Here is a 20,165-nt window from a genome sequence, read left to right on the forward strand (position 1 = left end):
TTCACATGTCTGCCTCACCACTGAAGCTGTCAAACAAAAAGCAAATAACTAACCTCTTAAACTACTCTGCCAACAGGAGTTGCAATGGAAACAATAATACGGGGCTTAATTTACTGATAGCGCTCGCCTGCACAATGTACACAGAGCATACAGTAAAACAATTGCACCTGCAGTTTTTAAGAGACGTCATGTGGGTTTATGTCCAGATGTGACGTGGAGGTCACATAGCACCACCCCCATCCTCCACCTGCCAATTGAATGAATGAATAAAAGGCCACTTTTGCCCTTTCACCAAACTCTACTGTTCACTTCAATGTGCTGCGTTACAGTTGAGCCTTTTTGGTGTGTTTGTGTGTAAACTTAATCGTTTGAGAAACTTGACAAATATTATAATAGACATTAATGGGCCAGATAATGGAGACTGAGTGAGTTCCAAGAGCTCCCGAGAACTCTCTTTTCAACTGATTGAAATTAATGCAGGCTCAAATAAAAGATTACCTTTCCAACATTCCTGAACTGGCCATCTGGAAAATCTGACAAAAATCCAGATGGGCTGACTCACTTTGGGCTGCCGGAGCAGGTGTGTTAAATCTATTCTCTTCTGTTTTATTTTATTCCATTTGCCACTTGCTCACGGCTGCTATCGCCCACAGATTTGGATGTGCCTTTCTTTTTTAACTTTTGGTTTTATGTGATGCTTTAAGCAAACATTGCATGCATGGCTGTTGTTAATAGTGTATGCTCTGTCTGCATCAGGCATTGTGCATTAGCTTCAGCTGATTTTTTTATAAGTAAGATTTGGTCTGCTGTCTCATGGAAACTTGGAAACCTGGAAACCTTCATTGACTGCTCATATTTTCGTTATGATTTACAACAGCTGCCTGTCAGGAGTTTACTGTCTATATTCCAAGACGAATCAGCATCCACTACAGCACTTGCTATTAGAAATCCAAACCACTTGGATTTCAAACAAAGTTCAAACAGTGAACACAGAAATAAACTACAGCTCCCAATGAAAATTTCCAAGCGAGGGAACGTGGGTACTTGCATTCACCAAAGTTTTAGTTGTATTCTTTGCTGTCTAAAAACAATTGTAGTGTTTGCTCCTCTCTGGCAGCTAACCGCAACTCGTTGTGTTCTCGTATGTTTGTGTCCATAAGGTTTTACCCACCCTCATCACTGCAAATTTAGGCAGTTCATATTAATATTTGATAATGAAATAAACTTCAATTGTAAGCTTGTAATAAAATGTGACATGCTCTGCTAGAAAAATGCAAATACTTTGCTCTAATCATCTGCAACTTAACAGCACACAAAAGCCTTTTATAACCACAATCGTCCCATCAGTCATTGCCATAGCAGTGTATAAAATATCCCAGAACTTTCAGCCAAGCTGTGACACTTCCTGTGCAACTGAATAGAGATCCTACTTCACACTGAGAGGAATTTTGACCAAAAGAGCCAATAGGGTATCTCTCTTTTTGTGATATTTACTCCTCGCAGAGATGGGAAGTCATCATAAATGACTGTACAGTGTGACTGCCAAGGGAGAGGAGGAAGAGACTGAACATGACGTGGTGGTTTGACAGGGCTTCTCTATGAGTGACAAGACATGCAGTCGCCCTGTGGATTTCCCTTTTGTATCTATTGAATGTGAGCTCAGATGGCCCTACTTCCTTGTTTGGCACCAACATTGAGAAAATCTTGATTGGAATAGTTTAACCCATTGATTTGATTTGGTGGTGTTTGAATGGCCTTTTATGGTTCATAATAAGTCTGTATGCTGCCATTGACTGTGTGTCGTTTGAGAAGAGAGTGGACGTTTGACTGCAGCTGGGATGACAGAAGAGTACAGCCAAGTCATCTTGTTCTTGCACTATTTAAAAGTGGAAAAGTGTTGTGGTTTGTAGCAGTTCAACAGCTAGTTTTATATTTTGGAGATTGTTTTTAACTGAGAAACACAGATTTGATGCTTTTAGGACGAAAGAGACTTCAAAACTTATAGAGAGTGGATAAAAGAGAAAGACTGAGTGAGCAGCAGTGCCTTGAAGCAAGACGTGAAAAAACTCAATAAACATAATCTGCTCTCTGGAGAGGTCTGCCTTACGGCCATGAACACTACAATAAATGTATACTGGTGCAAACAGACAACACATGGTCAGACATGGACACAGGCACGGAAGCCAACACACATGTACAAAACAATAAAGGAAAGAGACAAGTATACTACACACACAAACACACCGAGCTAAGACACCAAGGAAAACCTCGTTCACAATGAACCGCAGGCCTCTACCAACATTTCAAACACCCAGACGATCATCAGGAGATGCAATTTTCACTATAACACCTGCCTCACTATATCGATCTGACCAGGGGTCGTTTTAGAAACTGTAGTGAAAGAGCAGAGACTTCAGGGTTCGTCAGTGACGAACCGGTAGTGATTTAGGAGCTGGAGTCATTCACATAATGATCTCCAGCTCCATTAAATCTTTAAATATACATTTGAATAGGATGCGAAAGACATTTTTAGGATTTACAGGCTCCCTAATATTATTTAATATCTGTGGAATAAAAATCACATATTCCTGGCAAGTAGTCTTGGTCCGTGTTTTTTTACGACTTGTAATTATTGTTCCTAATGGAGTCATCTAGTTAAATAAGACACTGATGCTCAAATTAACTTCAGCTATTTCAAGTGTTGCTTCCACCTTGTTGATACATTTCAGACCATGGTTGCACAAAGATTGTAATATGTGAGTCAGAGAACTCATCAAGCATAAATCACACAGGAAGTGAAAACAGACTTTGACTCTGAAGGGAATTATGCTGATTTATAAAGACTAACTTAGTTAAGATTCATTTAACATGTTCATACATTGTTGGTGACGCTTTATTGATAAGTAGATTGTTGATCATAAAAACTATATTTTAGAAAGCAGGATTAAGTAATTACAGTTTGTAGCTAACATTTTCTTTAGCTTTGATACTGTGGACAGTCACAGTTGTCAGTTTGAGACAACTGGATTGTAAAACTCCTTGTTGGGAAAGGGACATTCGTTGTCTATAAATGTTTCAAGTTCTTAAAAAGCAACAGACTGATAGTCTTTATTGCATCGTAAAACTTTTATCATCTTGCCTTTGGCACTGCTGCAGTTGCCAACAAGCTCCACAGTTACAGACGTTCCTTCTGGTGTCCACCTGTCTTTATGAGAAGGTAGGTTTCATACCTGCGGAGTGAATGATCAGAATAAAGAGGGTAGAGGTAAGAGATTAAAAGAGGGGAGGATGGAGAGAGTGAAAAACTGTTGGTGGTGCTGGGAATCAGCCAGAAGAGCCTTGTGATTCCAAACAAGCAGTAGGTGGGAGAGGAAAGAGGATGAGTGGCTACTACTCTCACGCTGCTACCCGGCTCGGGCTGGAGCGTGAACTGTGAGAGAAACAGAGGGCTGACGGAGTGGCAGGATGGGAGAGAAGGGAAAGAGGAGGAAGGGGGGGAGTGCTAGCCCTCCAGCTATCAGTACCAGTAGGAGGAGAAGAGCGAGTTTAAAGGGGAGGGGGGAGAACAACATGAGAGAGAAGGAGGTAGAGCAGACACAGGCTGCCTGCTTGGAGTTGAAGTGGAAGGAAGGAAGAGAGGAGATCCTGTCAGCTCACTCAGAAAGGAGGGTGGATGTTTGCAGTCTGAGGAGGCCGCAGAAACACTGTGACTGAAGTGTCACTGTTAGGACGCTGGTAAGGTAAGGTGACATTTTCAATAAGGTGATTACGAGAACATTAGTGTGGTATCCAGACATGTAATTATATGAAATGTGACTGAATACTTGAATCTAAACAGTCTGCAGAGTTAAGACACTCACGCTGTTTAACCCTGGAGGGAATCATGCTCACACAGTCTTGTGATCTGTTTTGATGGATACAAAGTCATTTCTTCTCTGAGTGTTTTTGTGTATGTGCACACTGCTGCTCATAGTCTGTGTGTGTGTGTGTGTGTGTGTGCGTGTGTGTGTGTGTGTGTGTGTGTGTGTGTGCGTGTGTGCATGCATGTGTTCTTATGCTGCAAACCCTCGTGAGATAAGAAAGACACAAACACACACAGACATCCTCTCTGTGCCATACCCCGGTGACCAATGAATGAGCATCCTTGTAAAGAGATCTCAAAGCAGGCGAGTCTCCTCTAACCGTCCCTCAGGCCGCTCTCTGCTGCTCTTCTGTTCTATATTAATTCTTTAACAAGCTGCCATTATGCTGCTCATGCGGACATGGCTTCAGAGCAGTCGTCATATATGTAGGGCTGAAACTGACGGTTATGTTCATTATCGACTGACAACTCGAGTCTAGAACAACATTTTCGTATTGCTTGTTTCGTCTGACCAGCAAAATAAAACCCAAAGATATTCAATATGCAGTTATATAAAACATAGAGAAGCAGCAAATCATCACGTGAGCAGCAGTGGAAGAAGTACTCAGATCCTTTACTTAAGTAAAGATAGCAATAACTCATGTACAAATATTCCATTGCAGGTAAACGTCTTACCTTCAAAAGTACAGAAGTGTTATCAGTAAAATGTGCTTACAGTATTTGTCATGCAGAATGGCTACTTTCAGAGATTTATTACATGTATTATATAATTATTTTATTATCACTGCAGCATTAGCATGTAAACTGAATTTTAATGTTGTAGCTGGTCAAGTTGGAGAATTACTTTGTATACCGCTGGGTAGTGCAGGAGCTATTTAAAAAACAGACTGTCTTCAGCTTGTTCTTCAGCACTACATGCACCTTTTATATAGGTAAGCAGGTATAGTACCAGCATGCACCTGGGAGTTTTTTTAGCGGAGCAAGAGAGGCAGAAGGAGCCATGTTTTCTTTGTTCTTTGTTTGCTTGTTTATAGGATAAATAAAACACAAGAAAACACAGAAACTTCTGTATTACCAATTCCAAAATTCTTCTGCCTGCGTACATTTCATTCATATGGTGCATCATTCGCCATTTGGTTTCAAGTTTGTTTAATTTTGATTGTACACAGATAGCCAAAACAGTTAAATCTGAAAGAGTAACTAATATCTACCTGTCAGATAAATGTGGTGGAGTTACAAGTACAGAAAGTAAGATAGTTTCAGCACCATATTTAAAATAAAAAAACAAAAGAACTGCTGTGACACTATGCTTAATACACTGTAATAGCAGTGGTATTGCAATACTGCTGCAGGGTCAGCACAGCTGCCATACTTGAGTGTTAAAGTGAGGGCAAAGTGATCACCCACACCGTTGTAGCCTACTGGATGCCATTTCTACAGTCTGGTTTGAGACGGAAAGGGACAGGGCAAGACAATGGCAGCAGCATGGTCTGAGGATGTTTCTATTTGCATGTGTACACCACTCCCACCAGTTCCCCTCCGCATCCCAAGAACAATGCTGAATAGAGGATTGCCTGATGTCATCCGGCATTGCTGCTACTGATCTGAGAAGAGTCATAAATCCTGCCCCCCCCCCAGTTCCTGTTGTGAACTGATATGGCCCACATGATAGTGTCACTGGAATTTAGATCTCTCAAAATTTAGCTACATTCATTAGCAAGAACTTCTTCTTGTCCTTATGGGACAAAGGGCATTTGACGTCCACTTCCTGTGTCTGGGTCAGCTTTTGAGTCCTTAATGCAGAGCCAGCTCATGCCAAAAAAATCAAGAGCTTCATCAATACATTCTTGTGGTGGAGTGACAAACAAAAGAAGCGTCTTGAGTCAAACGTAACCTCTTCTCTTTTGTTGTGTGGCTGCAAACAAAGGCTGCTTTTGTGTTCTACCATATCCATACGAACCAAAATAAAGTGACGAACAACAGGACTTACTGTAATCTGCTGTGTATGACACACAGAGATTAATTATTTTGGTTTTCACAGCTGTCTTTTTTTGTGATTAAGTCTGTCATATTGCTTTTATTTCTTGACACATTTAATCACTGGCTCTAAGCAGGCCACATAAAATAGCGTAAAAACAGTGTTTCAGCCAGTTTTCACCCTTCGCAAGTCTCACACCCATGACCAATTTGGACGATTTCCCACAACTGCATGTGTGACTGTTATCATGTCTGCACAGATGGGACAGCCCACCCTGCAACTGTGGGTTTGGTAGATGAGAATTTGACATCAGGATTCACTGATTCTTTCTGTACAATCATCAAGTTTCAACCAGTACTGAAAGGATAAAGATAACGTTCCCTTACATTGTAATTAAAATGTTTTAATGATATTAAAGTACCAACTTGGCTAAACGTTACTCTATTCTGCCTACGTACAATGTCAAAACCACTACTCGATTTGCTACTCTGGACACACCAGATGGCACAAAAGCAGGGGTGTCATCTAAAGCATAGCTGAACTATATACTGTAAATGTTTTAAATTAGTAGATGAATTGAATGTCTTCTGGTTTTGGGCTGTTGGTCAGACAAAACAAGCAATACATCAGCTTGGGCTGTGGGAAATTGTGATGGACATTCGTCACTATTTTCATTTGTTGAGAGATGATCACAAATTCGAAACAATAAGACAGATTGATTAATAATGACAATAATGGTTTCCTTATTAAAGAAGCTAATCTATTAGGATGTTCTGTCAAAACTTAAACTTATTTATATATTTCTTTTCCTCAGATGTCATGGCGCCCGACCTACCGAAGCTCCAAGTTTCGAAATGTCTACGGAAAAGTAGCCAACCGGGAGAACTGCTTCGACGGTATCCCCATCACCAAGAATGTCCACGACAACCACTTCTGTGCCGTCAACTCAAAGTTCGTGGCAGTCGTCACCGAGAGTGCCGGCGGGGGCTCTTTCATTGTCATACCTGTATCCCAGGTAACTGCCACTGTTACGCTCTTGATTTACTGTTTGTTGTTATACCCACCAGGGTCAAAAATGAACGGGGTCTGAGGTTATGTTGTACTTAACTGTACGCTTCAGCGTCGGAGGAGATATTTTATTATCGTGTGTTAAAGTGATCAGTTGTTAGTTCAGAGGGTATTTGGTACATCATTCAAAATGTACATTATGTTTAGTTAATGATCTTGTGTGACTCACTGTGAGTCAAAGCATTGAGGTGAGCATTGAGCAGCACTGAGGTGTATCACACTGTACATTTGTTTAGGATTTAGACCATTTTACTTACAGATTACTGTGGTTTCACTTCTCACATATTCAGCATAGACACTCCCTCCTATTGCAGAGCATGCCAGCCTTAAATCAAAATTGTAACAGGGTAGAATTGCCAATAGGATCACATAAAGGCATGCTGGTATTGCCCATAAACAAGAAAAAAGGGCACTGTTGTAATGGAAAGTGTGAAACTCCTGTTCTTTGGAGTGTGTTTCTTCTTACTGACAATTCTCTTCACATTCAATACAAATATGTTCTGCTTTACCGCCTGCGCTGAATTATTCATATAAAGTCGCACATTTTAGAGGTATTATACATAAAGTAAAGTGAAAAATCATCCAAGACTTAACTGGAAAGTGTGGTGGTGATATTGAGATTGATATGGAGAGTATTTTGCTATTATGCCTATTATGAATTGAGGTGTTCAGCAGCATAAGTATTTCCTATGTGATGCTGATTGTTGGTTTTGTAGATAACAGTGTAGCTCTGAGAAACCATTAAGTGCTTTGCCTCTTTAAGAGAGACTCTGCCAAGGTACTTGAAAAGCTCTTGGCTGCCAGGCAGGGTCGAGTCAAGCTGTTATCAGGCAGAAGAAGTATTCAGTAAGCTGAGTCGCTCTGCTGTCTGAAGCAGGGAGACCTCAGCTACATTTTACTTCACATCATCATCAGCTCTGGTGGTCAGTCATGGAAAAAGACAGACTACTGGCTGTCTGTGAGTGTATGTGTGGGACTCGTCTTCCTTTTGGGGACAAAACGCCAGTCCCCATAATGTAAATCATTAAATTTTAGGGTGAAGACATAAGGGCTCACGTCATCACTTTTAAATAACCTTTCATAAAGTCATTTAAGAAAAGGTGTTTTCAATTTCGTCTGCATACACTCTATGACTCAGATGTTAAAATTGGTGATGCTGCGGGAGACGCTCAGAGTCCTCTGGGCACTTAAGAGATGCTGTGCTCTTTGTTTATGAAACTCACTTTGTTTTGAGCCTTTGAATATGAAGAAGAGTTGCACAGCATCACATAATGAAGGTAATGCTTGCTAGCATCATGTTCATTTATAAAAGGTTGCTCGCATAGATAGAAATAGATGGCTATATTAGCTCCAATAACTCCAATTATAACTTAATGTATATAGTTTAGTAATAAACAGGATTCACTGAAAAAGAAATGAATAGATTATATGAATCAAGTTCAGTCAAGAAAAAAGCTGATATAAATACTGACTGTATTTACTGATAGTAAAAAGGCAATTATGGTGGTTATTTTCTGGATGTCAGCTGGTGTTTTAATTAATTTATCTCAGGACTCACTTAAGTTTAATGACATATTCTCAACCTATGGCACATTATCATCTACAGTAACCAATACATCCTGAACTGAAACTCAGATTTTTCATGCTGTGTAATGAAAGACGATAACTTAATCGACTTCGTCCTTGTCAAAGTATTGTACTCAAGCGGTTCCTCTAGTTTCTGCGGCGTTGACAAGTTCAGAAATGGCATTTATCATATTCAGCAGCAGCACAGATGACAGCTTCTGTGGGATGATGGCTGCTGTTTCAGGCAGTATCCTCCAGTCAAAATAACAAACTTAGGTGATCCCTTGTCTAAGAATAAACAGTAAAAACATATTTCTTGTTTTATTTTATTTTTTTGAGGTGACCTTATGTTCATCTTTAAGGGAAAGTGGTCACTTCTTTGTGATGTTAAAATTTTAATGATTAATCAGCTCCAAACACAGAAATGTAATTGCATACATTTAAAGTGTATTTGTTAAGATATACAACGCATATTCTGCTAAATGCTAAATGCTAAATGCGTGATGTTTAGGTTACAGCTGTGGAATGAAAAGTAGTTTCATCAAAAGCAAACCAAACTTCCAAATCAGTGAATGGGGTTAAATCGCAGAGTGATGTCACCAGTCACATTTTAACCAAAATCAATAGCTGTTTGGTAGATGTCATCATCAGAAGCAGTGTGTGGAGTGCCATGTGTATGAGATCACTCAGAACAGGTAGGGAAATTACAAAGAAGACGGGAAGGTTTGAGCTTTGGACTTGAATATTTTCGAGCACTGACGGTAATCAAAAATCTCCTTCAGTTTTCCTTACACCCTCACACTTGTGAACTTTCTAAATGAGCTCCTCCTGCTGCGGTAGAAATACAAATTAATCTGCGTTGTGTTTGGCTAATGGCGAGGTGTGAGCATGGCAGATGTATTACGATGACAGCCGGCGAGACAGCCATATGGTTGCCCCCAGACAACGCCACTAGCAAGTGGAGGGACTACCGCTGGCACCACCTGGCACACAGACCGGCCCAGAAATTGACACATAAGGTCACAAACACCTCTTCATCACCTCAGACAAAGGAAGAGAGTGCAGAGGGCGTGGTGCTATGACAACTACTATACTATACTATTACTGCTATTACCTCTGCTGTTACTGTGTATGATGCAGCGTGGTACATCAAGTCATTTTTCAAGCAGAAATAGTCATTCTAGGTTCCAAATGTGAGGATTTCCTGCTCTTTGCCTTGTGATAGTAAACTAAATATCTTTTGGTTTTGAGCTGTTGGTTGGACAAAACTAGCAATTTGTAGATGTCACGATATTGTGATGGGCATTTTTCACTATTTTCTGGCTTTTTATAGACCAAACAACCAATCAATTATTCGATAATATAATCAGCAATGAAAATAATAGAGTTACAGCCCTTCTGCTGCCAGCCAACATCTCTAACCTTAAATAAACCTACTACAGTTTATTTTAGCCGCTGGTTTTGCTTTGTCTTATCTTCACCAGCAGGACTTAATGTAATATGTTATATTATACAGTATATGTATAGAAGCCTCTTCTAAAGTCATCTATACAGAGTCATTTACAGTGTACATGTTTTAATGGCATATATAGAAAGGTAATTTCCAACATATTGTGCTCAAGGCTCATATTCTTGAATAAGGATGTTATTTTGCCACAGTATATTATGAGGTCATTATAAACTAGAACAAAATAGACTCTACTGTGGAGTCAAACACACGGCACCAGTGATCCAATGACAGTGACGAGACCACCTGATGGTCCGAACACTGCAGACCATGCACCAGCAGCATGCACTGGACCATTTACATGTGATAAACCACAGCATCAGAATATTAATTCAACTTTACAGGCATGACTCAGCATGTTCTTTATAGGCCAATGAGTGGCCGGCCATATGGGAGAACATGCCACACAATATTTATAACCTCCTCTGAAGAAAAGAAAAGATTTATAGTCTTTTGAATCAGCATGCGGCAACACTGTGAATTGTTTAGAGAAGAAATTGACAGCTGGAGAGAAAAGACGCCATTGGAAATATTGTAACTTGTATTATTGAATCCACATTTGTTGTGAATTTCCTCCTCTTCTGTAATTCAGTCATTCACGTTATTATTATAGAATCAGAATAGGATGTACTTTAATAGTACTGTAACCACAGAACAGCTGTGATGGCCCTCGTTAATAAGGATTTATTGGGAATTACAGATCAATAAGAGTTGGTAGCAATCACCGTGTGGTGCCTCTGCCATACTGGAGCTGTTAGTACCTGGCTTGCACATCTGTGCCTCAGCAGGAGTCCTCATCTGAGCCACTGCTTCAGAAAATTAGCGGCAGAAAGACGATAAGGTTTTAATTCTGGATTGTGGTAGAGAGAGAGAGAGCTGTGAAACAAATCTAAGCTCTAAATATCTTTTATTATCCCTATCTGATTTCCTCATAATACCTCATGGACCCCCTGAACCCTGTGGGTCCCAACAGACATTATTTCTTTGCAGGTAATTGGTTCCACCTAAAAAAGGAGTCCCTTAGATCCATGTTATTAATGTTTTGAGGCCATGTTAAAACCTCCCAGTCACTGTAACATTATTAGAAAAGTTAATGCGTCATCATAACTGGTATCAGCCTGGCTTGTCATTTTTTCATTTCCTGAAATCTATATATGTAAATGTACATGTAAGAGCTAATTTTTCATGTGAGTGTAATGAGAACCTGTTGTGGTCCAACGTTACTAGAAAGTCAATCCTCTCATATTGACTGAAATGATGTCCCTCTTCACTGTTGTCAAGTTTTGGCAGGCACTGGTTCATATTGGTTTTGGCACATGTCCCTTATCTTGTTAGCAAAGCCTTTTCTGTGGCAGACCTCCTGCTTGCTGCTTTTTAGTTGGCTAACTACAATAGTGACATTCAAAGCATATTTATTGATCTGCTGTCTTTTTGTGTAAACGTTTATATATAGTGTATCTCTTATGTATGTTGTTGAGATTATATTGATATGAATTATGGCTCATACTTTGAAACCCACTTTGTGTCTATCTAACTTGTCAGCGAGGTGTCAGTAGCAAGCTATTATTGATCAACACTTGCTGATAACTACATTTACTCTAAATTCTTTTAACCTCAAGCTTTACTGAGGCTGTATGATTGTATTGTGCCTCCTGCTGTTATAAAATGAAATGTGTTATTTTCAGTTTGGGGCAAGAATGCAATGAAAAAATATCTATATTTCAGTCTCTCTTTGAGGGTTAAGGTGCAGAGATGCTGGTAATACACTGTCAAGACCTTACTGAAAGTAGTAAACAATTTATTATTCAATGTAGAGTTTGTTCAGGCTTGATAATGCATCTGGAGCAAATCTTCAGGGTTCATTGAGGACAGCGCATGTAAACACACACACAGGATTTCACTGAGGCATGACCCAGTGCTCTTACACAAATCTCTGAGGAAATAAAAAAGAGGTCAGTGGATTGAAGTGACATCAAACATTCATGACATCATGACCGACATGGAGAGGTTTCTGTCATCTGATGTTATGAGCCACTGCCCCTCTGTGGACTCTGTGGGTTATTGCAATAACAATGACGTTGCCCCAGATGTCCCTGTACAATAACCAGGTCTGTTTGGTTCTGTTCAGGATTTATCAAGTCGTCTCACTGATGTGATTTAACTTTTATTGTGTTATATTAGTCTTTCATGTTCACATCAATACAAGCTAAGAATAGTGTTGTTCAGTTATGTTCTTAATAAATACAGATGATTTATTACTAGCATCCAGAAGCAAATATAATTCAATACATTACTTTTTTTTATCAGTTTTATCACCGCTTATTAGATCTTGGAAATGTAATTAATTAAATTAAAGTCTGTGTTCTTTTGTGACACATGTTGTTTTACCACAGATGCAGTATACTGGGTGTCTTATAAATCATACAGTATAAATAATGTGTGCTGGGCACTTTTATGTGCAAGATACAAAATAAACACACAACATGCATCTATTCTATTTTAGTCAATTTGATTTAATTTAATTCCCACTAACGTATTATAATGTCTTATATGTGGTATAGCACACAGTACAATAGATCTTAATATATGATGATATTTTCATTATTTTCACTTTGGTATTCTAAAACAGAAAAATGTATGTAAAATAATGTTCTTCTGTTGCTCTGTTTCAGTCTGGCCGCCTGGACTCTCATTACCCAAAAGTGTGTGGCCACCAGGGCAATGTACTGGATATCAAGTGGAATCCCTTCTTTGAAAACATCATAGCATCCTGTTCTGAGGACACCTCGGTAAGTGACCCACAATCTTTTTTTTTAATGTCTGTAATGGTATGGAGGATAATGGTATGACTTTGAAGATGTGAAAAACATATTGTATGTGTGAAGTCATGAGTTTTGTCAGATGCTGAGGTAGACAGCCACTGGTCCAGACGGCCAAGAGGTCAGACAGTTTGCATTAGACATAAGCTTGTGGTCCCTCTGTTGTTGTTGTTGTTGTTGTTGTTGTTGTTGTTGTTGTTGTTTTTGGCCTGAAAATGGCAAATGACAGATGTGAAATACCTTTGAGCAAGGCACAAATCCACTAGCTGTTCAGTGACTGACTACATAAATTACATTAGACACAATATCAAATCTCAATCACTATTACTCTTAATCCCAGATGTTACATGACATATACTAAGACCCTGTAGGCCTTTTATTTCCAGTACATGCACCTGTTATGTTACTCTACTGAGCATAGTAAAGCCATGGTGGCACTGTGTCCTGTATAGTACTTTCACTTGTAGAAGGATAATCTCCTCCGGTCTAACACAGAGCCCCTAGCATAGCTGTAATCCAGATTAATCCTAATGCAATGGGCTGCATTGATACCAAGTGCTATTTTTGATCAGAGGGATCTCTAGCTGTGTCATACTGATTGTAGTTTGGAGCTCATATTAAAGAGTTATGAAAGACATGAGGTGGCCTCTGACAAAAACACAACACTAAAGGCGTCTCTGTTTGTGTGCTTTATGATGATGCATCATGTATTCATTTATAGTTTCTGTGTGCATGTGAACGTGGCAGGTGCGAGTATGGGAGATCCCAGAGGGCGGTCTGAGGCGCAGCATGACGGAGGCAGTGCTGGAGCTGTACGGCCACAGCAGACGGGTGGGTCTGATCGAGTGGCACCCCACCAGCAGCGGCATCCTCTTCAGTGCTGGCTACGACTACAAGGTACCACATCAGTAACTCCAAACACCACAAGCTTGAATCTACGCAGTGTATGGTGACAGTACTTCAAGGATCTAACTAACATTTCCTGCATATTCGCTCTTAGATACTCAAATGCTATTAAATATTGTCAATGTTTGTTATTTAGCTTGTTTCAGGAGTTACTTTGTAATGTTGAACATATTTTTTATGAGATGCCATCGTTTGGACCTTTCTTCATTCCGTATCATTGTAAACTGAATATTTCTGGGACAAAACGTGAACTATGAAGATGACAACTTGAGCTCTGAGAAATTTTGTGGTGGACATTTTCACTGTTTTGTGACATTTTATAGACAAACAGATTTACCAAAACACTAATAGACAGATTAATCGGTAATGATAATAATTACTTGCCCCATGTATCGACTTTCCCTCAACAGGCCTGTGTACCTAAATGAGTGATTTCCAAAGAACAGATTTAGGACATTTAGAACTCAATACTACGAGACTCTGTTGCATGAAACATTCTTCTTATTTCACTTTGGACATCAGCAGAGACTCCTGTCTGTTTTTTATGTGCTCCATCAACAAGCTCACAACATAATCACATAATTGATTCAAGCACAGCAGCCATCTAACAACTCCACCCAAACAATCCTTCTTGGCCGCGTCAGATCCTGATCTGGAACCTGGAGATCGGCGAGCCGGTGAAAATGATCGACTGCCACACTGACGTCATCCTCAGCATGTCCTTCAACACAGACGGCAGCCTGTTGGCCACCAGCTGCAAAGACAAGAAGCTGCGTGTCATTGAGCCGCGCTCTGGGGCCGTCCTACAGGTTCGAGGAAGGGGGCTGGTATTTTTATGGGAGTGTGCATGCACATTGAGGGAACAACTGTTTATGTTAAAATATCCTTTACTGCCACTGATGCTAGGAAATCAGAATTATTTTGACCTTACATACACTATATCAAATTTGAATAATATAATGAGGATATCAATGTTTCACTTCTACTGAAACTCTCAATTACCTCATGAATCTAACCTCATAGTGTCCATGTATTAACGGCTGACAAGTCCACTATATGGCCAAAAGTATATGGGCACTCCAGCTACGGCCATTAGGGGTCCATAAAGAAATTATTTTCCCAAATGGTGTGGAAGAACTTGACTGGCCTGCACAGAGCCCTGAGCTCAACCCCATAGGGATGAACTGGATCGCCGGCAGCGAGCCAGGCCTTATCGGCCGACATCAGTGGTCGACCTCACTGATGCTCTTGTGGCTGAATGAGGAAATCCTGCAAAATCAAAATCTTGCAGAAAGCCTGAAACCAGAAGAGCGGAGGCTGTTATAGCATCATTTTAATGCTAATTAATATGTCAGGTTTTGAAATGATATGTTTAACAGTCACGTATTGTGTGACATTTTGGCCATATTGTCTCTTTGGTTCTTCAGCAGCTCCATAAGATTTTCTCACAAATTCTATTTTTAAAGCCAAAATTTTAATTAATTTATATCTTCATACTGCAGTTTACTTCATCACTTTACTAAAAAATATTTACCTCTCATGTTATATAAAACAAAAAAAATGCTGCAGCTGGTCCACACTGATCACCAATGTTTGACCTTGTTGATCTTGCTGCCTGATCACCATGAAAGGGTTCTGATTAGACCCATGTGCTGCACCCCTGCTGCACCAAGTGGAGGTGATCAAGACCAGGCAGCAGGAGGACTAGAAGAGGCAGGAAGAGAAAAAGGGACAAATCAAAAAATTTTCTGTACCCGAAATACAGATTTACTCTCCAAGTTCCCAAAAGAGGACAACAGAGGCGTGTTGCTGGCTTTACTATTTCAATTAAAAAGTAAATGAGATTTAATAATATTCATGCTGGATGGCCATTATTGAGCCTGTGCCCCCCGGGTCGTCCTCTGTTCTAAATAATCATTAAAATGTATTGCCACAACAATGTACTAGTCACAAGAATACATACTGGTAATATATTAGAGAATGAACTTTCCTACCAGGTGCATGCCCCATTAAAGCCTCACTCTCTCTTTGTGTGCTAATCCACCAGCAAGCCAGCTGTAAGAACCACCGTGTAAACCGAGTGGTGTTCGTGGGCAACATGAAGCGACTGCTCACCACGGGGGTTTCTCGCTGGAACACCCGGCAGATCGCTCTCTGGGATCAGGTCAGGCTACACCTCCATATGGCTCTGTAATGCCAGAGTGGGTGGATCAAGTGTGTGTGTTTAATTCACTGTGTGTGTGTGTGTGGTGCTCTTCCAGGAGGATTTGTCCATGCCAATTGTGGAGGAGGACATCGACGGCCTCTCAGGACTGTTGTTTCCCTTCTATGATGCTGACACACACATGTTGTACCTGGCAGGCAAGGTCAGCACTGACTCTCACTGGGTCACAACAAGAAAATCATTCTTCATGATTGTAATATTTGTCAGATTTACCACATCCACATCCACATTTAACTTTGACAGTTTGGCATATTTTTCTACTATGAAGTCTGCAAGATGAACAAAACTGTCCTGCACACTGAGGTTTTCATTTCTTTTGAATAATAATGAAACTTAATAAAAAAGATGTTTGTACACTGATGGTGTGTAGGAGAGGTTCGGGCAGAAATCCCACACAAATGCCACAGTACATCAGTATTAATGTTCTCTGTAAATGAGAACAGTGTGCACAATGTCATTCACATTCCTCTCCGTTTAAATATTTAAGATTTCTCACTTTTAAACATCTTTCAAATATCTGTCATCACTTTTAAGATGCAAAGTCACACATTTCCCACATGTTACTTCATTGGCGTGTTTAAACAGGTAAATAGTCAGAGAAGTGCTGTAGGTTTTAGGTTATTTATATGTCTTTTGAACTGATAAGATGGTCGCTCTTCAAGAGATTCATTTTTAGTTTTCTCATCTCCAGTACCCTCCCTCAATTTGATTTCAAGACCCCTAACCCATTTAACCAAAACAACAAAGCAAATACTACAAACATATATTACATCAGACGTTACGAATAGTGCAATACATTTAATCGCTCCCTTTTACATTCAGTGCTTAGTCTACACGGGAACACTGAGGCCTACATAGAATCCAAACTTTGATTTAACAGTTTGACAGACTTCTTCTGTTTGATGGCAAAAGCTGATATTCAAATAAGGTGAGATGAGATGGGTCTGATGTAATATTACCAGCCAGAGACAACATTATTTTAGTGTACGCACTTTTAAAACTTGACTCAAGCATTTGACCCACAATCTTTGAGGAGGTACGAAGCTGAACAGAGAGACTGCATAACACTGTATTGTAGATTGGAAAAACAATAACAGGATCTGTTTGTTTGCTTTGAAGCTAACTTCATAGATTTTATATATATATATATATATATATATATAGTTTGTTCTGGGAATCAGAGCATAGCGCTAAATAAGATCAGGCTGTACTTCAAGAATTGGAAATGTGACATGGTTGAAACTTTCAAGAGCTACTTCTTGAATTATAATGTAACAGCCATATGCACTGACAGGGGGACGGCAACATCCGTTACTTTGAGATTACCACGGAGAAGCCGTACTTACAATACCTAATGGAGTTCCGGTCCCCGGCCCCACAGAAAGGACTAGGTAAGTAATCGGTTGATCAGCGATATATTATCTCTCCTGCTGAGAGCAGAAAGAGAGAGCCTAACCACTTCATTGGCAGTCTTTAGAGATGGGAGGGGGGGATGGATCAGTGTGGGCTCGGGCTCAATACTGCTCTAAGAGTGGTGTCGCATGGCTCACAGGATGAAATTAATTGAAGAAATAAAGAGCCAGATGAACTGAATTATTCCTCAGTGTAGTTTTATGAGCTCCACCAATTAGCCATGAATTCTGGGAAGAGATTTCATGTTGTCAAAACGGTCGTGTCACCACACGCTTGTGTTCTTGTCTGCAGGTGTGATGCCAAAGCACGGGCTGGATGTGGGAGCTTGCGAGGTGTACCGCTTCTACAAGCTGGTCACCCTGAAGGGTTTGATTGAGCCCATTTCGATGATTGTGCCAAGAAGGGTGAGAGCGAACTGATTCTGCTTTCTGTCCAGTCTGTCTAGAGTCATTTCAAACCCGTGCACAGAGAGGTTACATCTTATGCTTTGTTTCCTGGTTCACAGTCAGATACATACCAGGAGGACATCTACCCCATGACAGCAGGAACAGAACCTGCGCTGTCCGCCAGTGAATGGCTGAGTGGCATTAATAGAGGTAAACAACACTGGATTGGTTGATGCTCCTTTGGTGGTTTATGAAACAACATTTAAACAGAAGCCACACAAATATAAACCCATTTTATGCACAGAACACATCCTGCAGTTGGCTATGTGAATAGTATTTAAAAGCAAAGCTACAGTAAAGAAGGGTGATGAAATACAGTCACCTTCAATCACTCTGTTTCATATTGTCACCAACGTGCTGCAAATTCCCACAGATATTTCCTTTTAATCAGGATCATACAACTTGAACCAGGCTTTACATTTCATGGGGTCTTTAAATCACAACATCAGACAATTGAACATTAAATTTTCCTCATGGCGTGTCTGCTCTCAACGTCAGTTCACCTCATAACAAAGGCCTAAAAGCTACCTCTGTGGAAATAATTGAATGCTTACCAAACTTTTAGGCATTTATTGAGATAAACTACAGATGTGTAGACCAGTTTGAAGATGACCAAAAGACTTGCACATATGGATGACCACATGCTAAAAAGCTGCCACAATTATGGGAGTTAAGACACACCAAGATGAAGACCAACACAGAGCAATAATAGATTTCCTGTGGTGATCTGTGAAGGACTTAAGCCTCTTTGTGCTTTGTGTTGGTTTTCACAAGCTTACGAGTGTTTTTGCTCCTTTGTGCAAACAGACCCAGTCTTGATGTCCCTAAAGGAGGGTTACCATCGGCCAAACCAGTTAGTGTTCAAGGCCCCAGTGAAGGAGAAGAAGAGCATGGTAGTGAATGGGATCGACCTGCTGGAGAACGTACCACCCAGGACAGAGAACGAGGTATGTGAAGAACTAATGCTGTGACTCTGTTGTTGGAGTCAGAGCATTACAACTAATTATGCAGCAAACAAAGAACAGTAGCAAATTGAATGATGAAGTTGTGGTGTTGAAAGCATGGAGGATTGTTTTTATTTTAGTTTTGTTTCTTTGATTCTTATGTGATGATTGTACTGCATATTATATACATTATTTCCTGTTTCTTGGACTGTTTTCTGATGGACCCCACAAAGAAGAGCTTTTACAGCTTTTACAGCTCAAAATTCAATAAACAAATAGATAAGATGAGGAGCATAACATAATGTATAACTAAATGGACCTCGGGGTGAGACTATGTTTTTAAAAAATGCAGAATAAATTCATCTACACAGCAGGTGCGGTGCTGTGTGAATAATGCAAATCTGCCATAACTTCCTGTAGTGACGACACGTTTTTCCATCACTGTTACATTATACAAGTTCCTCTATTAACATGATCTTTTCATGCTTGTATGTTGAAGTGTATTCGTTACATGCTTGAGTTTTTGTTCCTCTTTATGTAGCTCCTGCGGATGTTCTTCCGGCAGCAGGAGGAATTGCGGCGGCTGAAGGAGGAGCTGACCACCAAGGACGTGCGAATACGCCAGCTGGAGCTGGAGCTCAACAACCTGAAGAACGTTAGCCCCAACAACGTCTGACCTCTCAGCCTCCTGGACTGGCAAAGCTGCTTCCTTTGCCCCCAATTCTGACCTCCAACGAGCTTCTGAGCCCTCCCACCCCTCTTTTTTGATATATCACACTATATCATAACTTCATTCCTGCCGCCCTGCATAGTGCACACAATAATATGATAACTGTTGGATAATGTCTTAACTGGTGCAATTACTGGATTATTGTAATAACGACAAATATGATAAGTAATGGAGGCAAGGCAGTGTTCATGGATCGCCACCTTAACATGAAATCGATGATAGGGAAGGTTTGAGAGCCAATCAATTTAGGTGTTATCGATGTTTTTGCAACTACACACTCTCAAGTGTTACGATCAGTTATTGCATATTTTCTGCCAGACCTCCTGTGTGTGTGTCTCACTATGCCGACCCTATCGTTCACGTGGCAATACCTTGATCACCACGCAAAGGAGCCCTTACATTCATCCTATAATGACCAAACCATCATCTAGTTCTCATTTTTTGCTGAAAACTGGAGGGTAAAAAGACTGCCGCTGGCTCCTATTTTTCTTCCCCAAGGCCTTAGACCCTGCTGCAGACACAGATTGCAGCGAGCTGCAGCATCCTCTCAAAATGGCTGACGTGAAGTGTTTTTGCGACTGACAGACGAGACGAGCTTTTGCAGACGTGGATCATGTTTTTCACAGAGCTGCTTTTCCCCTAACTTCTTTTCTCACCTATGAATGTTGTTTGCTATAAATCTACTTCATAGCACTGACATAT

At 40.3% G+C, this 20,165-nt stretch overlaps 1 protein-coding gene across 1 annotated transcript; it reads left to right on the plus strand.

Annotated features, from left to right (window-relative positions):
• The first annotated feature begins 3,573 nt into the window (after positions 1-3,573).
• coro2ba (coronin, actin binding protein, 2Ba) lies at positions 3,574-19,409 on the plus strand. The gene is made up of 12 exons (XM_070915392.1): positions 3,574-3,585; positions 6,655-6,855; positions 12,654-12,770; positions 13,548-13,697; positions 14,351-14,515; positions 15,754-15,870; positions 15,968-16,072; positions 17,225-17,321; positions 17,635-17,747; positions 17,849-17,939; positions 18,597-18,736; positions 19,275-19,409. Exons 2-12 carry the CDS (start codon positions 6,655-6,657, stop codon positions 19,407-19,409), a joined length of 1,431 nt encoding a protein of 476 aa, XP_070771493.1. The 5' UTR covers positions 3,574-3,585.
• Positions 19,410-20,165: the final 756 nt, after the last annotated feature.

The sequence above is a fragment of the Enoplosus armatus genome, chromosome 1 (assembly GCF_043641665.1).
Source record: "Enoplosus armatus isolate fEnoArm2 chromosome 1, fEnoArm2.hap1, whole genome shotgun sequence".
Lineage (NCBI taxonomy): Eukaryota > Metazoa > Chordata > Actinopteri > Centrarchiformes > Enoplosidae > Enoplosus > Enoplosus armatus.